Source organism: Acomys minous (assembly GCF_964271855.1).
Source record: "Acomys minous genome assembly, chromosome: 9".
Lineage (NCBI taxonomy): Eukaryota > Metazoa > Chordata > Mammalia > Rodentia > Muridae > Acomys > Acomys minous.
Window position 1 is genome coordinate 15999581 of NC_140490.1, and position 21393 is coordinate 16020973.

The 21393-nt window shown below is 46.7% G+C and overlaps 1 protein-coding gene across 4 annotated transcripts in view; it reads right to left on the reverse strand.

The window, feature by feature from the left end:
- The window catches only part of FRMPD2 (FERM and PDZ domain containing 2), a gene marked incomplete at its 5' end in the record, with an annotated part of 120797 nt that overhangs the window by 49817 nt on the left and 49587 nt on the right, over positions 1 to 21393 (reverse strand). For 3 of the 4 annotated variants that reach the window (XM_084793899.1, XM_084793897.1, XM_084793898.1), the window contains 4 exons: positions 419 to 513; positions 7192 to 7396; positions 14615 to 14771; positions 18061 to 18246. In XM_084793899.1, the coding sequence (XP_084650025.1) occupies positions 419 to 513; positions 7192 to 7396; positions 14615 to 14771; positions 18061 to 18246 (643 nt within the window). Of the gene's footprint in view, positions 1 to 418; positions 514 to 7191; positions 7397 to 14614; positions 14772 to 18060; positions 18247 to 21393 lie in introns of those variants that run through there. The other variant, XR_014781416.1, reaches the window with a different exon arrangement.

The window sequence follows — 21393 nt, forward strand, 5'->3', positions numbered from 1 at the left end:
TGGCATCCAGGCATCACGTTCCCCAAGTGCCAGTACATTCCTTAGTTATAGTCTCTGTCTTCACTTTGGACTGGGGACTTGTGGAGAAAAACACGCTGCCCTCCCTGTGCATGCTTTCTGGGGAGCGCTGGGAGATACTGTGGACCCATGAGAAGTCAGACCAGAGCTGTGGTAACCACCTCCCCCAAACTATCACTTTCTAGATTTACACACCACCCAATGCCACATGAAAATATTATCAGTGCCTGCAATTAATTCTTCTGCAAGAAACCTTTTTAAATCCAACAAGTTTTGAGGATAATTTTTAAAGCGAAATGATTGTGAACTTTTCCTGGGAAACAAGCTGATGGAATAGTTTGAAACAAAATGCAGCGTACAAGGCTCCCTTCCCTGCATCTGGCCAGGCCTTGGTCGGTACCTGTGCGCATGCTCTGATCAGGTGTCCTAGAGAGAGTATGAGCTGGCTTCGGGATCAAACCGATGCTGTCCAGCTGCTCTCGGCCAGTGTAAGGGCTGAGGGAAAAGATGAAAAGGTAAGATCAGGTACGCCTGGAAGGGACTTCTTGGTCACTTGTTGCTTTATCCCCAGAGATTCAGAAGAAGCCTAGATGGTAGACCACTCCACCACAGGCTGGTCTAGTGAGGAGGCTAACACGGGCAAGAACGGCGTTAGGGTCTCTGTCCCAGTGGGCTCATCATAGTCATCCAGACCTCACACGAACCTCCACTGTCCACCTTAGTTTGCATATGCAGCCACTACAGAACCCCATTTCCTCAGCCATAAAATAAAATGCTCTTCCGATGTCCCAGGCCCAGGAAGTAGCTGGACAGAGCTGTGATGTCTCTCCTGCTGTTGCATTGTTTGCTCTTGTTTTCAGCTAAAAGTCTCTAGAAGGGCCAGGCAACCCCACATATGTTGTGTCCCTTGGGGACTGCATACTCATCCATCCTGTCAATACAGGGGAGTTGGATGCCCCCTTGCCACACAGGAAGCTTCTGTGCAGGCATTTAGCCACTGGCTAAATTCGCAGTGGCATGGTTTGGATGTATTTTGTTCCCCAGCGGCTCAAGGGTTCTACCGCTGAACGTTTGGATATTTGGAGGTGATGTTGGATTTTAAAGAGGGACCTAGTGGGATATGATTAGGTGCCTGGAGATTCCCTCTTTGCAAAGGATGAATTAGTTCCTACAGGACCCTAGTTAATTCTCTGCCATCGTCGTTCTAAAGAAGCCAGACTGGCCTGGCCCCAGGCCCTGTCTTTCCACTGAGCCTCCCATGCATTCCCAGGAAGATGTCTGCTGCAAGACAAAGCAGCTAGGGTGAGAGTGGGAGCGGAGGGTCCAGCAGAGCTAGCGCTATGCCACTTGGATTCTCAGGCCTCAACACTGTGAGCTATCTAAACCCCCTTCTCCTTTTAAGGTACCCAGCCTTCTTATCATTTTTACAGCAACAGAAACCAGAGTAGTGCATACAGTATTCCACTAAGCAAAAACTGTTGTAGATAGTAGACGGATAACCAGTCGAGTGACTCAGGGTCACCTCAGAAACACACTCAGAAAGAAGCAGAGTACAGAGTGTAAGGACAGACACCAATATGTGTGTGCTCAGAGCTCTGGAAACAGCCATCATTCGGCCTCCAAGACAGCCAACCGCCAAAGCAGTGTCATCCAATTTGTCCCCAACACCAAGAAGGCTCCCCCCCTTTTTAAGATTTTTTTTTATTATGTATACAGTGCTCTGCCTGCATGTACACCTGCATGCCAGAAGAGGGCATCTATCACATTATAGATGGTTGTGAGCCACCGTGTGGTTGCTAGGAGTTGAACTTAGGACCTCTGGAAAAACAGTCAGCGCTCTTAACCACTGAGCCACCTCTCCAGCCCCAGGCTTCCCTTACTACAATGGTTGGGGATGGGATACTGATGCAGACAGCTGCCCTTGAACCCTCTCCATGACCCCAGGTTTGGTTAGGCAAGCTTGTCATGGAAGCAGGGGCAGACCAAAGCAGCTCTTTCCAAGCAGGGAGGAGCCACATTCTGTGTCTACTTCCCTTTGCATCTGGTCTTGCAGCAAGTCTAGCCCAATTTGACTAAAACCCACTAGGGGTCAGGCATGGACCAGCAAGGAACCAAAGGTCTTTGAGTCAGAGATGGGTCAGGCCTCTGAGAGCTTTATGGAGCATCAGCCTTCCAAACCCACTGAAGTGCCCAGAGAGAAAGAGAAGCAGAGTAACACACGCTCAAGGGAAGGAAAAATTCAGGAGGATGTGTGAGAGAGGCTTGGGAATGTAGTGTCTCTGGATTCCCTCTGAAGAACAGCAAGGGCATATGTGGCCTGGATTTCTGTGGCTCATGTGATCTGGGCCACATAGGGAACTATCTCTCAGTTGTTCAAAATCCACTTACTGTTGGCCACAAAGAGGAGAACTGGTATATGAGACAGTTATTATATGAGAGGCTTAGAGGAGTCACACTCACAGACAGAAAGGAGGTAGTGAGGGCCAAGGGCTGGCTTAGGGCGAGGCTCAGGAGGGAGGGAGTCTGAGGAAAGGAGGTTTCTACATGAGAAGAGGAAGACCCTCAGGAAGGATGGTAGTAAGGCGCAACAACAGTGTGAATGTACCCAATGCCACTCTTAGGAACAACAAAATAGCAAGCATAAAATGGTTATAATGATACATTTTTTATGCCTTGTTCATTTTACCACAAGTGTGTGTGTGTGTGTGTGTGTGTGTGTGTGTTCCTTCTTGTTCTCAAAATGCCAATCTCTGAAAATTCATTTACTGACAGCTTCCACATTCTGGCTCCAGAGCTGAGGCTACAGCTGGCACATTGCTATTCCTGGGAGTCTCTGTGCTTAGAGCAGACGGATGCGAGCATGTGCTTGTCAGGGTGGGCAGACACAGGGAAGGGCTAGCCTGAGTGGAGCCAGTGCAATGCAGGAGCCAAGCCCTTTGTCGGGCAGTCAAGGAAAGGCTTCAGAGAAGTGATGGGAGGAAGGTGGCCTCCATTTCTTTAGTAAGAAGATCTGTGTAAAACAGCTTCTATGAGTGGCCCTGGCAGTGGGGTTTCCTCAGCGTCAATGCCAGAGGCTGCCCACCGTTCCCACTCTGAGTCTAGGCTGCATGGCTCAAGCACCAAGCCATTGGCGTGAAGTGCTCTTTCCCACATGATCTTGCCTGGCCATTCCTGCCTACCTGTGAGCAGCAGGAGGCATGGCCCGTGTCTGTGCTGCAAAGGCTGACTCCTCGGCAGCCACCCAGAATAGGCATGCACGAGATGCTGGAGAAGTTACTCCAGCTAGAGTGCCAGGCACACCCACGTCATCCCTCCTTTCCATCTAACTGGATGCAAATCCTACCTGCCAATCAAGACTGGATGTCACCCCTCCTGACCCCCACCTTGTTGGGCCTATGTGTGCCTTAGGCCTTAAGCTATCCTGACTACCATAAGAGGAGACAGGTTCCTACCACCTCCCCCAGAGCTTAGGGCAAGGGCTCAGACACTCGAGCTGGAACTGAGCCCTGCTTGACCCCAGTAGTTCTTCTAGGACCCACATCCTGGACTAGTGCTTCTCCCTCCCCGCCTCCCCCTGCTCACTAGTGCTTCTCCCTCCCCGCCTCCCCCTGCTCACTTCTTCTCAGCTTCAAGGTCATAGCCTTTGCCTACCCTAAGTCATGAGTTCCTGAGGGGTTTCTTGGTGAACTTCCAGATGGACGAAGACTCAGACAAGTCCTGGGATTTCCCACTTTGCCTAAAGATTACCAATAACCTCATCTGATCTGAGTTGTTAGGGATTGCAAAAATATTGCCATTTATAAAGCAATATAGAGGCAAACATGAGAGAGAGAGAGAGAGAGAGAGAGAGAGAGAGAGAGAGAGAGAGAAGAAGAAGAAGGAGGAGGAGGAGGAGGAGGAGGAGGAGGAGGAGGAGGAGGAGGAGGAAGAGTGGGGTTAATGGAAGACTCCAGTTCAGCTTCCTGTTAGAGGGCCTGTTATGAGGTAATGCTGTAAAGCCTTTCCCATGTAGGACTCTGGCAGGAAATGTCAAGCCCTACTGTTCTCAAGATGGTTGCCATGCTGTGGAGATGCTCCTTAAGATGGTTGCTATAATTCGAGTAGGTTGTTTCCAGAGCCCATGTATAGTTAAAAGCTTGGGCCCCTGCTGTGGGTCTGTTAGGGAGGAGAACCTTTCAGCGGTAAGGCGCCGCAAGAAGTTACCTTAGACAGACTCATGCTGCTATGGTAAGGCATCTGATAGAAGCACTTACGGGAGGGGGGGATTATTTTGGTTCACAGTCAGGGGTTTCAAACCACAGCCCTTGGCAGCACTGAGTCTGGAGTCAGGTTAGGAGAGCATCTTGGGAATATGTGTCAGAGGCTGCTCACCTCATGCAGACAACAACTGGAGACAGACAGACAGGCAGGCAGGAAGGCAGGCAGACAAGGAGGAAGGGAGGGAGGGAGGGAGGGAAGGTTGGATGGATGGATGGATGGAGGGAGGGAGGCAAGCAGACAGGTAGGCAGGCAAGCAGGCAGGCAGACAGACAGACAGACAGGCAAGCAGGCAGGCATGCAGGCAGGCAGACAGACAGACAGGCAGGTAGGCAGGCAGGCAGACAGACAGACAGGCAGGTAGGCAGGCAGGCAGACAGACAGACAGGCAGGCAGGCAGGCAGGCAGGCAGGTAAGCAGGCAGGCAGGCAGGTAAGCAGGCAGGCAGGCAGGCAGGCAGGTAAGCAGGCAGGCAGGCAGGCAGGCAGGTAGGCAGGCAGGAAGGGAGGGAGGCAGGCAGGCAGTAGGCAAGCAGACAGGCAGGGAGGCAGGACAAGGGACAATACACTCATAAGGACCTGCCCCTTACTCACCTACTTCTATCTAAATCACACACTTTCAAGTTTTCAGCATTTCCTAAAATAGTGTCACCAAGCAGGAAGCACACTTTCAGTGTATGAGCTTTTTTGAAAGACACTTCATATCCAAACACTAGCAGAAGTCTTTAGAGGGGTGTGATAGTAGAACCCCACCTCCTTACTCTTGCTATGCTTTCCTCCCCACTCACCAAATGAATGGGCTTCTTTTACCACATATTCCTACCATTACACACTGCCTCACAACAGGTCCAAAAGAATTAACCTTACGTTGTTGTTGTTGTTGTTGTTGTTGTTGTTGTTGTTGTTGTTGTTTCTCTGTAGCCTTGGCTGTCCTGGACTCACTTTGTAGACCAGGCTGGCCTCGAACTCCCAGTGATCCACCTACCTCTGCCTCCTGAGTGCTTGGATTAAAGGCATGCGCCACCACCGCCCAACTAACCTTACCTCTTTTTAAGTTTATTACCTGAAGTATTTTGTTACAGCAAGAGAAAGCTATCACAATGGCCTGGAATAGGTCATAGTTACTTTTGCATTTTTTTTTCTCTTTACATTTTAAACTATAGTCTCTCTCTCTCTCTCTCTCTCTCTCTCTCTCTCTCTCTCTCTCTCTGTGTGTGTGTGTGTGTGTGTGTGTGTGTGTGTGTCTCTCTCTGTCTCTCTCTCTCTCTCTCTCTCTCTCTCTCTCTCTCTCTCTCTCTCTCTCTCTCTCTGTCTCTCTCTCTCTGTCTGTCTCTATCTGTCTCTGTCTGTCTCTGTCTGTCTGTCTGTCTGTCTGTCTGTCTCTCTCTCTCTCTCTCTCTCTCTCTCTCTCTCTCTCTCTGTGTGTGTGTGTGTGTGTGTGTGTGTGTGTGTTCACACACATATGCTACAGTGTGTGTAAAGGTTAGTGAGCAGTGGACAAATTTCAGGAGTTGGTTTCCTCCTTACTCTATGTGGGTACCAGGAACAGAACTTGGGTTGTTAGGCATGACAGCAAGCACCTCTGGCTGCTGACTCTGTCCAGCTTCTGCTTGTAAACAATGAAGTACAAGATGTACTTTGAACCAATGGGTGACAGGAAAAAAATGGCCATAAATCCACTGATCAGTACACATTGATGAGGCCCCATTTTGATCTCCTTTGTATGAACCCAAGAATGGTGGCGGCTTGCTCTGGGATACACTTCATGACCATTGGCAAGCTCTTCCCAAGTCCTCGGGAGCCCAGAGCAGCAGTGAAGACCCTTGCTGGAGCCACTGTGTGGAAAGGGCCTACAGCTGCAAAGGAGAGGGAGGATGCCAGCAGGAAGCATGTCCCAGCCACCTCCAGACAGGGGGCACCTGCCAATGACCATCATGCCCTCAAGAACCACACAAAGCAGAATGCTGCCTCCTCTTCTAAGCCATAAAGTTGGGAAGCAGGACAGCAGGATGGCTGCTGGTCTGCACCACTGCTCTTGAGGTGCTTTGCTGTGGAGACTGAGAGAGTCCAGCTTCCTGTTATTGACTGACTTTGTACTGCACAGTGAGGTACATTTGCAAGAGCACAGTTGGGCCAATAATTTTCTGAGCATTGCTTTAAGGTGGCTGCGTATATGCATGTATTTTGGTTTAAATGAATCACCCGCTCCCTGCTGCTGAAGCAGATGTAGAACGCATCTCCCCCCACTCCCCCCCTTGTCCCCCCCTCACACTCACCCCCCACCCACCCAGCAGATCCCACCACTCCCTCCTCAGTACACAGCCTGGGAATCTGTGCTATTTTTGTAACTTGCCTTGTAAGTGTAATCCAAGTTCTAGGCTATTTTTAAATGTATGGATCATTGTTTTACAATGGAACACCAAATTATGAGCTCCCTGCTTTCACATTTGAATTTAAATGACAAGCTGTCAGCCTGGAACGCAGCAGCCTGTCAGGGTTACGAGTACCGTTCTCCTGAATGGGCTGCTGCGGTGGAGTCCTAACCCTTGAGTTTCCCCTTCTGGTGAAAAGGAACGATGGTGCAAACAACTGCACAGGGGTGAATGGGTTAAGTCAAGTGCCAAGACCAGTACCAGGCTTAGGGGTGGCCCAACGGTGATTATGGGCACTCGCTGAGTTTACCTTCTTCAACTTCCTGTCGCCACCTAGCTCTTTCCCTACCAGAAGGTATAAACAGAAGGAAGGATATGGGACCGACCCCTGGCCCTGTGGCGGGTAGGTCAGCTTTAGCATAGTAGTCTGCAGTCCATCTCTGGGTCAAGTTAATAGAAACCCAGTGAACACACACGTTCTTAGGCTTTGAAGTCCACAGACTGCGTGCCTGGTTGTCTGCACTCTGAAGAAAGATAAGGCCTACCTGCTCCTGAGTCCCTCTGTCCTGGGCTCCTTGCTTCCATGCATGTTGTCCATGGATGTGCTCAGTCGGCCTCCTGTGGCCTTCTGCAACCTGGGTACACACAACTCATTTTCTGAGTGTGGCAGTTTCTGAATCCAAGTGAAAGGGTCGGCCTGCGTCTGGTGGGCAGAATTCAAGTTGGCTATTTGTACAAAGTTATCTTGATCTGAATTGGGAGAGAGAAAGACAGACACACACACAATATTACACAGGCCTCGCTCACTGCTCTTGAAACACGAAAACACTCCTGATCCTGACTCTCCTCTCCCAGTTCTTTTTCTGCACTGAGAGACTTGACATTCTGCCTCCTGCTAATTTGGGGAGTCCTTGTGCCTAGCCCTGAAAATGCAAGTCCTTCTAGTCAGTACTTGATAATGAAAGAGGCTCCAGCAGCCTAAGAAGAGAGGCAAGATGGTCCCTGTAGCTGACAGACTGGGATCCAGGAATCTGCTCTAACTGGTGCCACTCAAAGCTCCAGTAGGGACTAGACAAAATAAACTGCCACACCTCATTCTGCCTTCACTCTCACAGATCTGCCCTTGCAAACTCTCCTGAAACAAAGTTCCTGGGGTCCCAAGCCAGACTCTTCCCTGTGGGATGTAACCTTTAATATCTACACAGCTTACTTTGCCCTGGCAGTAGCAGTCCAGGTAAACGTCTCCTGCCAGATGATAAGCACACATTAGAAGTGCAGACCCTGGGCTCTGATTCTTTCTCACTTCTTAAAAGGCTTAATAAATGACTCTGGTGAGATTCTGAAAAGTAGAGGATACCCCACCTAACTATTTGTATTACTCATTACAAAAAAAAAAAAAAAATGAGATTTTATTTTAAAAAATCTCTTAGGTTAACAAGGCCTTGCTCAAAGCTGCATCTTTTTTGTTTTGTTTTGTTTTGTTTGTTTATCTTTTGGGTTTTTAAATCTGTTTGCGTCCTTGTTTTTGTTGTTGAGACAGGGTCACCTGTAGGCCATCTGGACTGGAATTTCTTCATAGTCAAGGATGACCTTAAATTCCTGGTCCTTCTGTCTCCACCTCCCAAGTGTTGGGATTACAGGAATGAACCGCCACACCCAGCTTGCATTTATATTTTGAAAAAGAGAAAAGTTGACAGTCTCTGGGCCATAGACAGTCTCCCTACTGACACCAGGAAGGAAGGAGTAAAACAGCATGAGGGTAATCAGTTTCCATGCCTCCCGCATTTTATATGTCTGTATATGTGTGGTGTCTGCGTATATACACATGTATGTGCTAGCTGCATGTACCTGTGGTAGGTGTACATGGGATTATAGAACAGGATATATGTATACCTTCTTCATATTTTTCTGTTATCTGTGTGTGTATGTGGTGTGTGCAAATGTGACATGGCTATCAGATGTAGAAGTGCTTATATCTGTGTCACAATGTGAATGCATGTGAGTACCCAGTAAAACCCCCTGTATGGAAACAGTGAAGAAAATTAAGCTATTTAAGTTCTCTCTCTCTCTCTCTCTCTCTCTTTCTCTCTCTCTCTCTCTCTCTCTCTCTCTCTTTTTTTTTTTTTACAAGTGCCTGGTTTCTTGCTAGGACTTTCCCCCTGAAGAGAAGACACTAGACACTTCAAGAATTACTTGCTGAGTATTTGGGAGTATAAGAGGCCTCGCTCCTCAAATAGAGTGAGCAAGAAAGGATGAAGGAATATGGGTAATTTGAATGTGAATGGTAGCTTTTGCACAGATTTCAGTCTTACCCCGGAACTTGGTCCTGTCAGGAACGAAGCAGTGCCAGTAGCTATCTCTGACCGGACTTGTCCTGTGTGACAGAAAGAGCAGCAAACACGGCCACCTCCACTGTCACTCAGAACTCACCACAGCCCACTAGGGTAGATAATGTACCCATTTTACAGATAAAACTTGAGAATGGATAGTTTGCTCCTGGTCCCAAGGCCATTTAGTGATAGAGCAGGTTTCGGACTTAGGCCACACAGGCCACACTGGTTAACAGGAGTGTTGCCGACACTGAGCCACAAACAGCAGCACTAAGATTCACATAAATACTCCCAGCCTTCTTGTCACCAAGTCCCGAAGGAACATCGGCCTAGTCCTTAAGTGGACAGAACACTTAACACCTGAAAGGGATTTTCCTGGCAGAGATGGCTTGGGGGGAGGGTGTAGTCTTGGCCCAGAGATGCTTAGTGGTCTGAAGCAGGACTGTACAGAAACTGGCATTCCAGGAAGCAGTCATTGTGGTTATTCCCTGGAGAAAGGGACTCACAGAAGGGAGCAGAGCAGAGAAAGACCCGCATGCCTGGTTCTTAGAGGAGCCATGTTCCCAGGGAGTGTTGGGAGTTGAGCAGGCCTTAGTGCGCAGGCCTCATGTCAAGGTGAAGGATGGAGATCACAGAGGCTGATGCGCAGCAGGACAGACGCAGCAGTAGCAGGGCACCAATCTCACCTGGCATGGTCCATGGACAGAGACCAGATAGCAAGGGGACTGAATCAGCAGAGGGAGAAGAGGCCAGTGTCGGCCGGCCTGGGCTCCATGGTGCTCTACTAGTTACACCAACAGGTAACACTCTTGGGAGAGCCAAGAGTGCTGCTGGTCCCTTGGGATCACAGGGAAGGGTTGCCAGGAATGTCCCAAAGATGCTAGAATGCTGAGGGGCCGGGGTCTGTCCACCTGGCTGTGGGCAATTCACAACATACTTGTGATTGCAGTAATGTAGCTGACAAATGTCTGACTTTACCTACATGCTAAGGACTCAAGTCCAGGTTAGATATAGCACCCCCAAACACCCAAGAGGCACCCTGAGCTAGGACCACTAAGTGAGTCCCTGGGCAGCAGAAGGGTGGTCCTGCAAACATTGGCTCAGAGAAAAGCCAAGTACACTCCATATCCCAGGACACGCCTGCAAAAAAAGGGATAAGAAAAGACTTGGGGCCCACTCAGCAGTGAGGACAGATCCTGCCTGACTCCATCCGGGAGCTGTGCACTGACTCCATCCTGGAGCTGGTGGTTTTTATTTCTCTCCAGAGATCCAAATATAACTGTGAAATGAAATGCCTGCTGAGACAACTCGCAGGAGGATGACTAAGAGACGTGTGGAAAAGGTTCAACTTTTCACCCATCAAAGCAGCAAAACAAAGCCACCGTGAGAGAGAGTTTTTAACCTGTCAAATGCACACACAAAATGTAATACCATCTACTCTTTGAGGATGCAGAAAAAAAAAATAATGAAGTCAGGTTGGCATGGGGCTCCAGCATCCCAGCATGGCATGCAAGAGGCACAGTGAGGCTTAAAGTATTCCCTGGTGTGGTACCCAAAGTTAGATTTCTAAGGTTAAGGAGTGACATGGAAGCTAGAAATGTTTATCTATCTAGAAATGTTATGACGTTTATCACAGTTGCATTTGCAATGTTGAAAAATATATCAAAAAAGGAATGATTAATTAATTTTACTTCCATACAAATCATCCATCTATCTGTCCATCCAAGAAACAAGTATTAAAGGCAGACACCCGATCATATGCCTATAAGCCAGTGCCTGGAAGGCTGAGGATGGAAGATCATGAGCTTTAGGCCATTCTGGCTATACTGCAAGACAATCTCTAAATTAATTAGCTGACTAATAAGTAAACAAAATAAAAAGCATATAAGTACCACTTCTTATTTGTCACACCTCTTTTCCACAGTGCAGCTAAGAAGGCTATGAGATGCTGGTCCGATCTCCAAGAAATTCCTCATCTATTACAGATACATACACAACTGAACACAGCAGATGTCACGGGTGACAAAAGGAGGCATGGGTGCCCTCCACCGGGGAAGGGAGCAGCTGGGAACGGCCAATTGAGAGAGGCTTCAAGATGGAGGTTTCCTTTAACTTTCTCTAGGAGAAGCAGACTTTCTTGGCTGCCTGATCCCAGAAGGGTTAGGGAAAGCATCACAGTGGAGGCCTCTGTACTAGTTACTTTTCTCTTTGCAGCAATCAAACACCTGACCAAAGCATACTAAGGGAGGGAAGATTTATTTTGGCCCATCATTCAAGGGAAAGTCTAGGCATAAAGCAGAGAGCAAGGTGGGTGCAGCCCTGGCTTCCCCCAGTCTTACCCAGGACTCCAGCCCACAGAAATGGTGCCGAGTGGATCTTTTTTTTTTCTCGGTTAGTCTAATCTAGATAATCGTTCATGGGTATGCCTGGAGGCTTGTCACCCGGGCATTTCACGATCCTGTCAAGTTGACGGTCAGTACTAACACCATCAAAGCCACTGAACACAGAGACACGGAGACACTGGACCATGGTTTTCAGCAGCCGTTAGTGTGGTATGCAGGACAGTTGGAAAGCAAAGAGAGGTATCTGGACAAGAAAGAAGTCAAGGCTGGGGCCAGACTGGGAAGAGTCCCCTCAGAACTTGGGGCTTGTCTCTGCTGAGAGTGCGGAACTGCGAACAAGCTTTAGCAGGAAGAACATGACTCGGTCAGACTTTCTGAAAGACAACTCCAAAGGCTGAAAGACCAATCTGAGGGCAGGTGGTGACAGTGGAGTAGAAAGGGAAGGTGCTGGTCTGGATTCCCAGTTTCCTGTAGGGTAGGTGATAAATGTCCATCTGAGCAAGATAAAGATCATGTCAAACGGATGAAGATGGAAGAGACCCACTGTGCGAGTTAGTCTGAGAGCAGGTGAGGTGGCCAGCTCTCCCTTCTACGGACTAGAAATAATGTCTGGGGTCTGGGGAGATTTCTAAGACCTGCAAGCATCTGGTTCTGAATTTTAGCCTCAGAATGGACATAGAAAAGTCAGAAACAGAGGTGCATGCTTAAGATCCCAGTGCTGCGAAGGAGACAGACAGATCCCCGGAACTCCCTGGCCAGAGATCCTTATCTAATAGGCTGGGAGATCCTGCCTCAAAAAACCAAGGTATACAGCTCCTGAGGAAAGACACCTGAGCTTGTACTCTGATTTCCATATGCGTGTACACTCATGTGCATGCACACACATACCATACACACACACACACAGAGAGAGAGAGAGAGAGAGAGAGAGAGAGAGAGAGAGAGAGAGAGAGAGAGAATGGTACGTGCAGAGTTTCTCACAGAGATTCTTAAAATGCAAATGGGAATTGGTTAAGGAGGTCTTCTTAATGTAAACAAAATGTTAGAGTCCTGAAAACTCTTATGATGACAGAATTTGAAGTTTGAAAAAACAGTGGATTAGAGCAAAATAGGCCAGAAGGACCAACTTCACAAGTGAGCTCGCCGTGTCTATATCTGTATTTTATGGTTGCTGAAATCAGGCAGTGAGAACAGTTCTGCTGGTGTTTCACACACAGCATCTCAGCAATAGCAGGTAAACCGGGTACAATTGATTTGCATTTATTTTCTCTAAAGCCCTGGAAATCTTCTGAAACCAGCAGCCGTTGGTTTCAGTGGCAAATTCGCAGGTTTGTCCCATTACAGACCGTGAGTTACATTTACTCCCTGTGTTTGGATCTAGTTCTGAAAACTCTGATCCTGCTCTCCGGGTCAATCAGGTCATGGACTGGCCCCAAATCCCAGGGTCAAGCCTCTGTGTATATTGACTGGAGCAGAAACAAATCCCATAGGTCACCATTGTCACAGTCCACTGAGCAGTAGGCAGTGAGCTAGAAACAAGACATGCTGTCCCACTGGAGCTGAGATGGTCAGCATGTCCTAATGAGGACACCAAGACTCAGAGAGGGATATGAGCTACCCAAAGCCATGCCGCTGGTCAGTGGCACTCAGCAGAGTCTACGGGACCCGTGAGGCCTCTTCCTTAGCCAGCACGTCTCTGCCTTGGACTCATGTTTAAATCGCTTAGGTTCTTTTGCCCATACAGGTGCTGGTTCAATAGGTGTGGGGTGGGTCCTGAGATCCCACATCCTTAGCAGCTAGAGCTTCTCAGCGCACCATTCCAGCTAACTGTTCCCTTTCAGAAATACAGAAGAAACACTGAGAAGCCCACGGCAACCATGGTAGGTCAGCACTCAAAAAGAAGGCTCTCGGGCATTAAAGGCTATGGTTGGCAAACAGGGACTAGCAGAAGCACAGCGGAAAGCTCCAGCTTTAATTCTTGGCCCCATCACCAAGCAGCTGAGGCATGGCTTCTCTTCTCCACACTCTGGTTTGCCCCTCACAGTTCTGCAGGTTCTGGCCCCATAGGCTGACTTAACTAGTGCGGCTCAAGAGAAGAATGTATACATTGTGGTCATAAATGGCATCTTCGTGGGGGAGGGTCAGGGTGTTTTACCCACATGTGTGTATGTCTGTCTACCACTTGCATGCCTAGTGCCCATGGAGGCCAGAGAGGGCTTAGGATCCCCTGGAGCTAGAGTGACAGACAGCTGTAAGACCCCATGTGTGCACTGGAAATCAAGTCCAGGTCTTCTGAAAGGGCAGCCACTGCTCTCAGGTGCTGAGTCATCTCTCCAGCCCCCCAAAAATGAGATCATCTTTGAAGAAATTATCACAAGGGAAAATAGTCAGAGGAGTAGTCACTGGCTCAGTAGCATGTGCTCAGTAAACTCTAAACAGTGTCGTGTGATCATATGGCCGCATTCAAGCCATTAATCTCTTTCTTAGTTACATGAGTAATACATGCTCATTGGTAAAGCTTAATACTGAGAAATATTAAGAGAATAGCCATGCTTCCATGTGCAGCTCCCTAAGGCGGTAAGATTTGGCTTTTGTTAATTTCTGTGTTATTTTTCTTGTTTTATGACATGGAAGCATTAACCATGTGAATATTCATAAGCTATCATTCAATTTTAAACATAAATCACAAAAACTGAAATAAAATGACAGATGTAGTTCCCAGGCCCCTCCTGCCACCATTGGACTGCTCAACAGTATGCATGCCAGGAGTGGAGCTGCTCCACCACGGCACTGCACACAGGTGTCCTCTACTGCCCTGCCTGGGAATGGAGCTGCTCCACCACGGCACTGCACACAGGTCTCCTCTGCTGCCCTGCCTGGCTCAGCACTGTATCACGGACAGTTCCGCTACGCATCCACTTCTGTAGTTATCACCTTAGGACAAACACCTATGGGAGAACTGTGAGCAGAAAAGGATCCAGAGCTCCTCCCAGCTTTTACAAAGTTAGATGAATGTACAGAGGGAGGGAACGGGAGGGCGAGGAAGAGGAAGAGAGGGAGGGAGGGAGACAGCGAGAGCCCTCCAGTTGCATTCTGAGAAGATTGTTATCAGTTTGTTCTAGCATTATTTTCACTTTTGTCAATCTGATAATAAAATCTATACTTCATTTTTATTTCATTTCTGCCATTGGTAGTGACAATTTTAGACTTTTCAGGTATTTTGGGGTCAACTACAGATTACTTTATGAAATAGTAAGCCTGTCCACTTGTGTGTTGCTAATACAGTGTATACTCACCAGTTAAAAGATGAGGTGGCTGCTCGGAGCTCATCTGCGCATGAAACCGATGTTGGGCAGAACAGAGGCCCAGCAAGTATTTGCAGGTATTTGCTGAGTCTGTGACAAAGGTGTATTTTTTCCCAGTGACGCTGCTGGTGATGCTGAGCTTTTTTTTCTGGGGGAAGCAAGTATAGACTTAGAAGCTTGACCATCTTCACCCATCCCTTGAAGTGCATGTGTGTATATGTGCATGCATGCGTGCATGCGTGTGTGTGTGTGTGTGTGTGTGTGTGTGTGTGTGTGTGTGTGTGTGTGTGTGTGTAGGCAGCAATCAAAGCTCAGCTCCTCAGTTCAGTATCAACACACCAATGGACGCGCATGGCAGAGACTGTCTGACAAAGGCCCAATTTCTTTTCTTAGACAATGGCTAAACAAAATCCCTCTATTTATTCTTCTCCTTCATTTGTGAGCCAAATGTTTGTCATATAAATGCTATTGTCAAGGAATGAGCTGGACAGAAAGAACATGAAAGTGCATTGTGGAGTGGCCAGCAAACATCCCCATCGTTTTTATTGTACAAGCTCCAAGCTTCTTGCTCTTGCTCTGATGAGACAGGGAGCCAGCAGAAAACAAGCTGGCAGCTGCACTGTAACAGGCAAGCAGAGAAACTGAGCTGCAGTCAGAACCAGCCACCACCAAGGCAGCAAGGAAACTGGCAGGGAACTGACCCGGATCCTCATTACGCCACATTATAATACATTAGCATAGAGAAGGGAGATCGAACAAAAATATAGGAGTGTTTTGAGCCATCCGCAAAGTAGTACATGCGCACTGCAGCCTCCTCCCTTGTCTGGAACGAGGATGAAAACAGAAACCCTTCTGCATGAAACACAGCCTGCGTCTTTGTTCCTGTCCCTCTGCCTATGGGAGGTCTGTTCTTCTTTTCTGTAATAAACTTTCACTTGTTGGTTTCTGTCATATGCAAGACAAAAAGGCCCCATAAAAAGGTGCCCAGGTTCTAATTATGCTAAGAATGTTGTGAGCGTTTATACATCTTGTCTCGTAGCTACAGAATGATGTATCGTTGTCTTTACCTGAAACATGCTATAGAAATCCTTGAATCTAGGAAGCAGATCTGGAGTCCTCAGAATGCACACACTGAAGGTATGGTGGCACATTTTTTTTAATCCCAGTACTCAGGAAACAGAGGCAGGTGGATCTCCACTGCCAGGGCTACATAATTATCAATCTCAATCAGATAAATAAAAAGGAAAATGTAATAACTATACTCAAATCTGAAAAGAGAGAAACACAGATTCTCATTCTCTCTCTCTCTCTCTCTCTCTCTCTCTCTCTCTCTCTCTCTCTCTCCCCCCTTCTTCCCTCCCTCTCTTTGTCTCTTTCTGCATTTGTAGCACAGAAACTTATAACAACACTACAGTGAACAGATTTCTGTGCAAACTACACATTTTACATATCCTACCTCAGCCACACTAAATGATAAGTTGAATTGTATTTCTATGCTCTCTAGATAAAATGATATCATAAATGCTGTCATATGAAAAAAAAGAATATGAAAATCCAAAATCTGAAAAGAGAATGTAAACAGACTCTGCCAGGGAGTTAATGAAGTGTTTTTCTGGCATTTGCACTATTTAAGGAGTATGTCCTCTGGCTTTACATGAGTAACTTTGGCAGCTTCTTTTCTTATTCTAAACAACATTCCCTTTCATGAAGCAGCCTCCCTTTGTAACTTTGTATTCTTTTGCTGAGAGAGGGCCATGTGTCGTCTTGAGTAGTCTGTTCTGTTCCGTGCATTTATCTCTAGAGATGAGGGTGAATGCTGGAACACACAACAGCTATCAACACCATTAGGCTCCTTGTTCTAGAAGGGATAGTTTTTGATTAACTATTAAGTATGCATAGAAGCCAAGGTACTCCGGGATTGTATTCTTTGAAAATGGCATCCTTAGTCCCTTGGCTACTTCCCTGCTGGGTGAAAGCATGAATGGGACGTGATTGAAGGTCTTTTTCGGCTCCAGCTATTAGTACACAAAACTGAAGCTTCCTGAAGTGATCTCGGATTTCTCAGAACTCACAACTTGGAGCTTGCAGAAGCATAAAGAGTCATTTTCTGTGGAGGATGCTTAACCAGCCATGAGCATCTGGTGATATTACTTCACGCAAAATAGTCCATTCATGCCAAGGAGGATATTGATCATCAGGGGATGGAAATCCTAATTAAATAGTTTTGGGGGGCTTGTAAGCTTAATGACTTGCCAGATTTGATTACAAAAAAAAATTTCTGACCTAGTAATGAGAAAACAAATACCTGGAAAGTAAAACCAATGTCCATATGTACGTATGTATGTATATATGTATGTATGTGTAAGAATAATGGAACTATTGAACTTTGTGGCCTCAAAATTTTCCATGTTTCAAGATTACTACTTGGAGAATCTGCATTTAGACAAATCACATTGAAGTCTTGGCTTAGTTAAGCGTGCAATGAGTATAAATATTGCTTATACTTAAGTTTGGTGAAAAAAAATCAATATCCTAAAAATAAATACACAGGTCAGTTTAATGAACTCAAATTATGCTAATTATTACATATTTTTGCATATGCTTTATTTTCCTGACAATGTTAATTTAAAAAATCATGATTTTAAAAAACACAAAAGAAAAATTCAGAAACTGAATAAAAAGCAACTGTTTTTAAACAATAGGAAAAAAAAGTAGAAAGTGTCTTAGCCACAAGTCAAGGGACTTTGTCTTAAGATGAGTCACCAGTGAAACATAAATATTGACCTGAATGACCCCCATGACAGACAGGGACAGTCAGCAACCAGGTCCCAGTGCCACATGGATAGAATCTAAATTCGGGAACTGAAGAGTGAAAAGAGCATTTTTAAAATGATTTGAAATGTACAGCAAGTTGGATGTTTGGGGGAGTTTCCCATATTTAAAATGTGCCCATGGCCATCCGACACTGTCTGCCAGGGTTCCTGCTGTCCACCTGAGGCACAGTGGGTGCCTGAGCTTGATGTGCAGAGGAGACACAAATCCTTAGGGCAGATATTTCCAAACCTTGCCGGTTCCAGTCAGTCTCAGCTTCCTTCTTTTCCTTCAGATCCCGCTTGTCCTTGCATTGAGCACAGATGGGCTCCCCGGGGTAGGGAGAATGAATGGAGAGAAAATATGGTGTTTGAGGCTACAGGCTGTTTACAGACGCTGAGATCAAGCTGGCAAGAGGACTGGGAAGGGCTTCCTGGGGATTGCATAGCCCCTACTCCCTTAAGTATTTGGTCCTCCCAAATATGTCAGTGCACCAGAATACAGGTTAACTGATGACGAGTATATATTAATATGTCAAGAGAAATACATGTAGCCACTGCCACTTAAAAGGGCCACAGATCAAAAGAAAGGGAGGCATGGATGGCTATCAACTGAGCTTCACTCACATGGGTTGAAATCATGCCAGTTTCTCTCCACGGAAACTGTAATGTCATCATCCTGCGGCTGCTTTTCACTTTGTAGACCATGATGCCTTTGGCACAGACCCCCAAGGCCAGTTCCCCTTCTGGTCTCTTCTTCTCTGGGAAAACATGGTGTACTAGGACTCCATATTCTGGAAGTTGCTGAACAACCTGGAAGAAGGAAAAGGCCAATTTAGGACCCGTGAGCTCACTGGTTCAAAATCGTGACTCTTGACCTCTTCTGTGGAAAAGGTCCAAACAAGACGAAGAAACACTCAGCTAGAGAGTTCTTTCTCGCTCTGGAATTGCTCTACACCTTTGATAGAATGACATTCTTCTTTGTTCTGTTTGTTTAACCTAAAGAATCCTTTATTGTAGAATACCTAAAAGAACATTTGGGAAAAAGAGAGCATGGGAGGGGCAGGGAGTCATGCTGTGCCTGTGCTCCCATGCTTGCTGTCCCTGGGTGGCGTGCGCTAGACCTGGCCTCCTCACATGGATGGCTTTAGATGGGCAGATGCCCACACTTCCCACGGACCATCCAAGGAGGTCTAGGGGGAGATCTGCATCAAGTTCCTGATGACTCAAAACTCCAGAGGTTTACAGTTTCATAAGTCAAAGGTTCAAGGCTGAGTATGTGTAGAATCCCAAGAGAGGATAGGTTCCCCAGGACTAAATCCTCAATAGCATGCAGCGTGACAGTTTGAGTCAGTGATTTCATGGCTAACGTGTAGTAGGCTCTAAGAACAACACATCAACATGGTTCTTCAAGCTGTATGTGACTCATCTCCCTAAACTCTTTCACTAAACTTTTGACTTACGTTCTAAAAAAAAAATGTTTTTAAATTGGGAAGATAGGTCATCAGGATAAAAAGATGGTGAACAAGTGTTTTTTTATGATTCAGACTTTCTTGGGATATCTCAAGGTTAGGGATCCCCTTCTCCAGCTGTGCCAATCATATGGTCCCATTGTTTCATGTTCCAGTTGCAAAAGCTGAGGCTCAGGCACAAAAAGGAGTCTTCCAGTCATTAGCAAGGCTGTCACAGGGAGCTGAACCAAGAGCAACCTGCAGGACAAATATGTGTCACTCCAGCGTGCCTCTCTGAAACTTGGCAGTGCCTCTGTAGGCTCTCTCCAGCCCCCATTCTTGCCTCAGTTTACCAAGCTAGGAGATTGGAATTTGCCAGAGGGTAAGGGTCAATCAGAGTTGGTAGCCATATCAGCCCCATTGAATTCTCGTGAGTGTTTCAAGCATAAACTCAACACAAATGTTTTATTGTCTGAACAGTGGTCACATGGCCAGGAAGTCCTCATCGGAAGGTTGATGCACGTAGACCTACAGGAAAGGCTTCCTACTCCAGAGAGCTAAGAGCCTCTCAGAAGGGCTTCGCTGCTGAGATCTGGCACCGTACCTCTTTCCCCAGCAGACTTCCATACCCTGTCTTTATGCTCTTCCTCATCGACCCACATAGTCACTGAAAGAGGCCAGTTAACGGTCTTGTTCATCTTTCTCAAGCTAGCCTAGCCTAATTGATAAGCCCCAGGCCCTAGTGAGAGACCCTGATTCAAAACCAATGTAACACTCCCCACACACAAAGAAAACAGCTGCTGACAGTACAGAGATTCTATCCTGTACCTTTTTTACATCTGTAATTGCTTTCATAAAGCATACAACCAGATGAGGCTTGATGATCCATGTCGTTGCTTGACAGTTGACAAGTCTTGTTTGACCACGCAACCAAGTGTCATTAGGTCCCTGCTCAGATGGGGGATATATGATGGCACAGGTGTTCTTCATTAGACAGCTATGGGTTATTTGGACATTGTCAGTGGCTGTTCTGCCCAGATTTTGTTTTCTGTTTTGGAGTTCATAGCTCAGCCTGAGTCTATGTTTACCCTGATTCACCGGCAGTGGCTAAGGACACTCGGCCTCCACTTTGTTTCCACTATGCTTAGGTAACCCATGTGCTGCCAACTTGTGCTTTCTGTCCCTCTTGGTATAAATGCCTAAAATATCAAGCCCTGTTGGACCAAATATAAAATAAGGTACAGGGCTAGGATAACAGTTTTCGGCAATACATTGGAGAGTATGTGACCATATTTATGTGGTTCGATCTGAAATAATAGTTTCAATTTCTTCTTACTACATATATCAGAACAATTTCCTGCTAGTGGATATGATGCTCCAACTTTTGGTTTAGTCAACTTAGGGAGGAAAATCTGAAAGACAAATCATTCAGCTGATCCAAGTAATTTGCCTGAATTCCTCAGAGGCCGGAGTGGGAATCTGAATAGAAGAGTCTGTTTGATTCCAAAAATTCACTCTCAGCAACTAAAACTTGAAGCATCCCTAGAGATTGGGAACGTAGATAAATATACATAATGTTTTCTAGGGCATCTTCCATCTGCTAACAGTAAAATAGCATATCTGTCTCCTGTCTTCCACAGTGCCTTTCCTCATCCATTCCACCCTGGTCTCCCAGCAGCAGACAGCAAAGTGAGATGGGGACCAAGCAGTCCTAACTGTCCCTTACTGTTCTGAAAACTGTGGGTCACAAGTGGATTGTTCTTTCCTAATTCACAGCCATTCATATGCTTTGGCCCTGGAATTCCATTTCTGTGAATGTATTCCAGGAAAGCATGCTGAGTAACCAAGACAAATCCTTCTGATAATTTTGTTCCTAATCTGGTGCAGACTTGCAGGGGATAGGTCAAGGGAACAACCCACCTCCCAGGCTGGGAAGGACACAACATATGGAACACCTGGGGAAAGCATCCATTAGACGGCGAAGTAGAAAAGACACAGGATTTAACCAATGCAATTCCAACAGGCTACAGGAATTGTTTCCGCATAACACATCCCAGTCCCTAGCTGAGCAGGAACAGTCCCAGCCTTGAGGATGCCTGGAACACAGTGAGCTAACCTTGAACAGGTTGTTCAGGGATTCACACACTCACACAGCTGTGAATTTTCCAGACTAAGGGTGCTTTGGCCCTGGCGTTCGGTGGTGCCCACACTGGACTGCTGCCAAGTCTGCTGCCAGTGGGAGGAAATGAGTTGGCAGACACCAGCATCTGTGAGCCAAGCCACCTGGGAATGACTTCTTCCTTTTATCAAAAAGAAGAGCCAGGAGGAGCTATAATTAAATATCTAGTGATTACTTGTGGTATAATGGCTCTGTGTTAGGCTTCGTAGATCTGGGGCACGGCTGGGACTGACATCCTGGTTAGAGGGACAAGAAATGTCCAGAGGTAAGTGGGATACAAGATGCCTTGACAATTTGTAGCATCAGTGATTGAGCTGAGCACTGCCACCT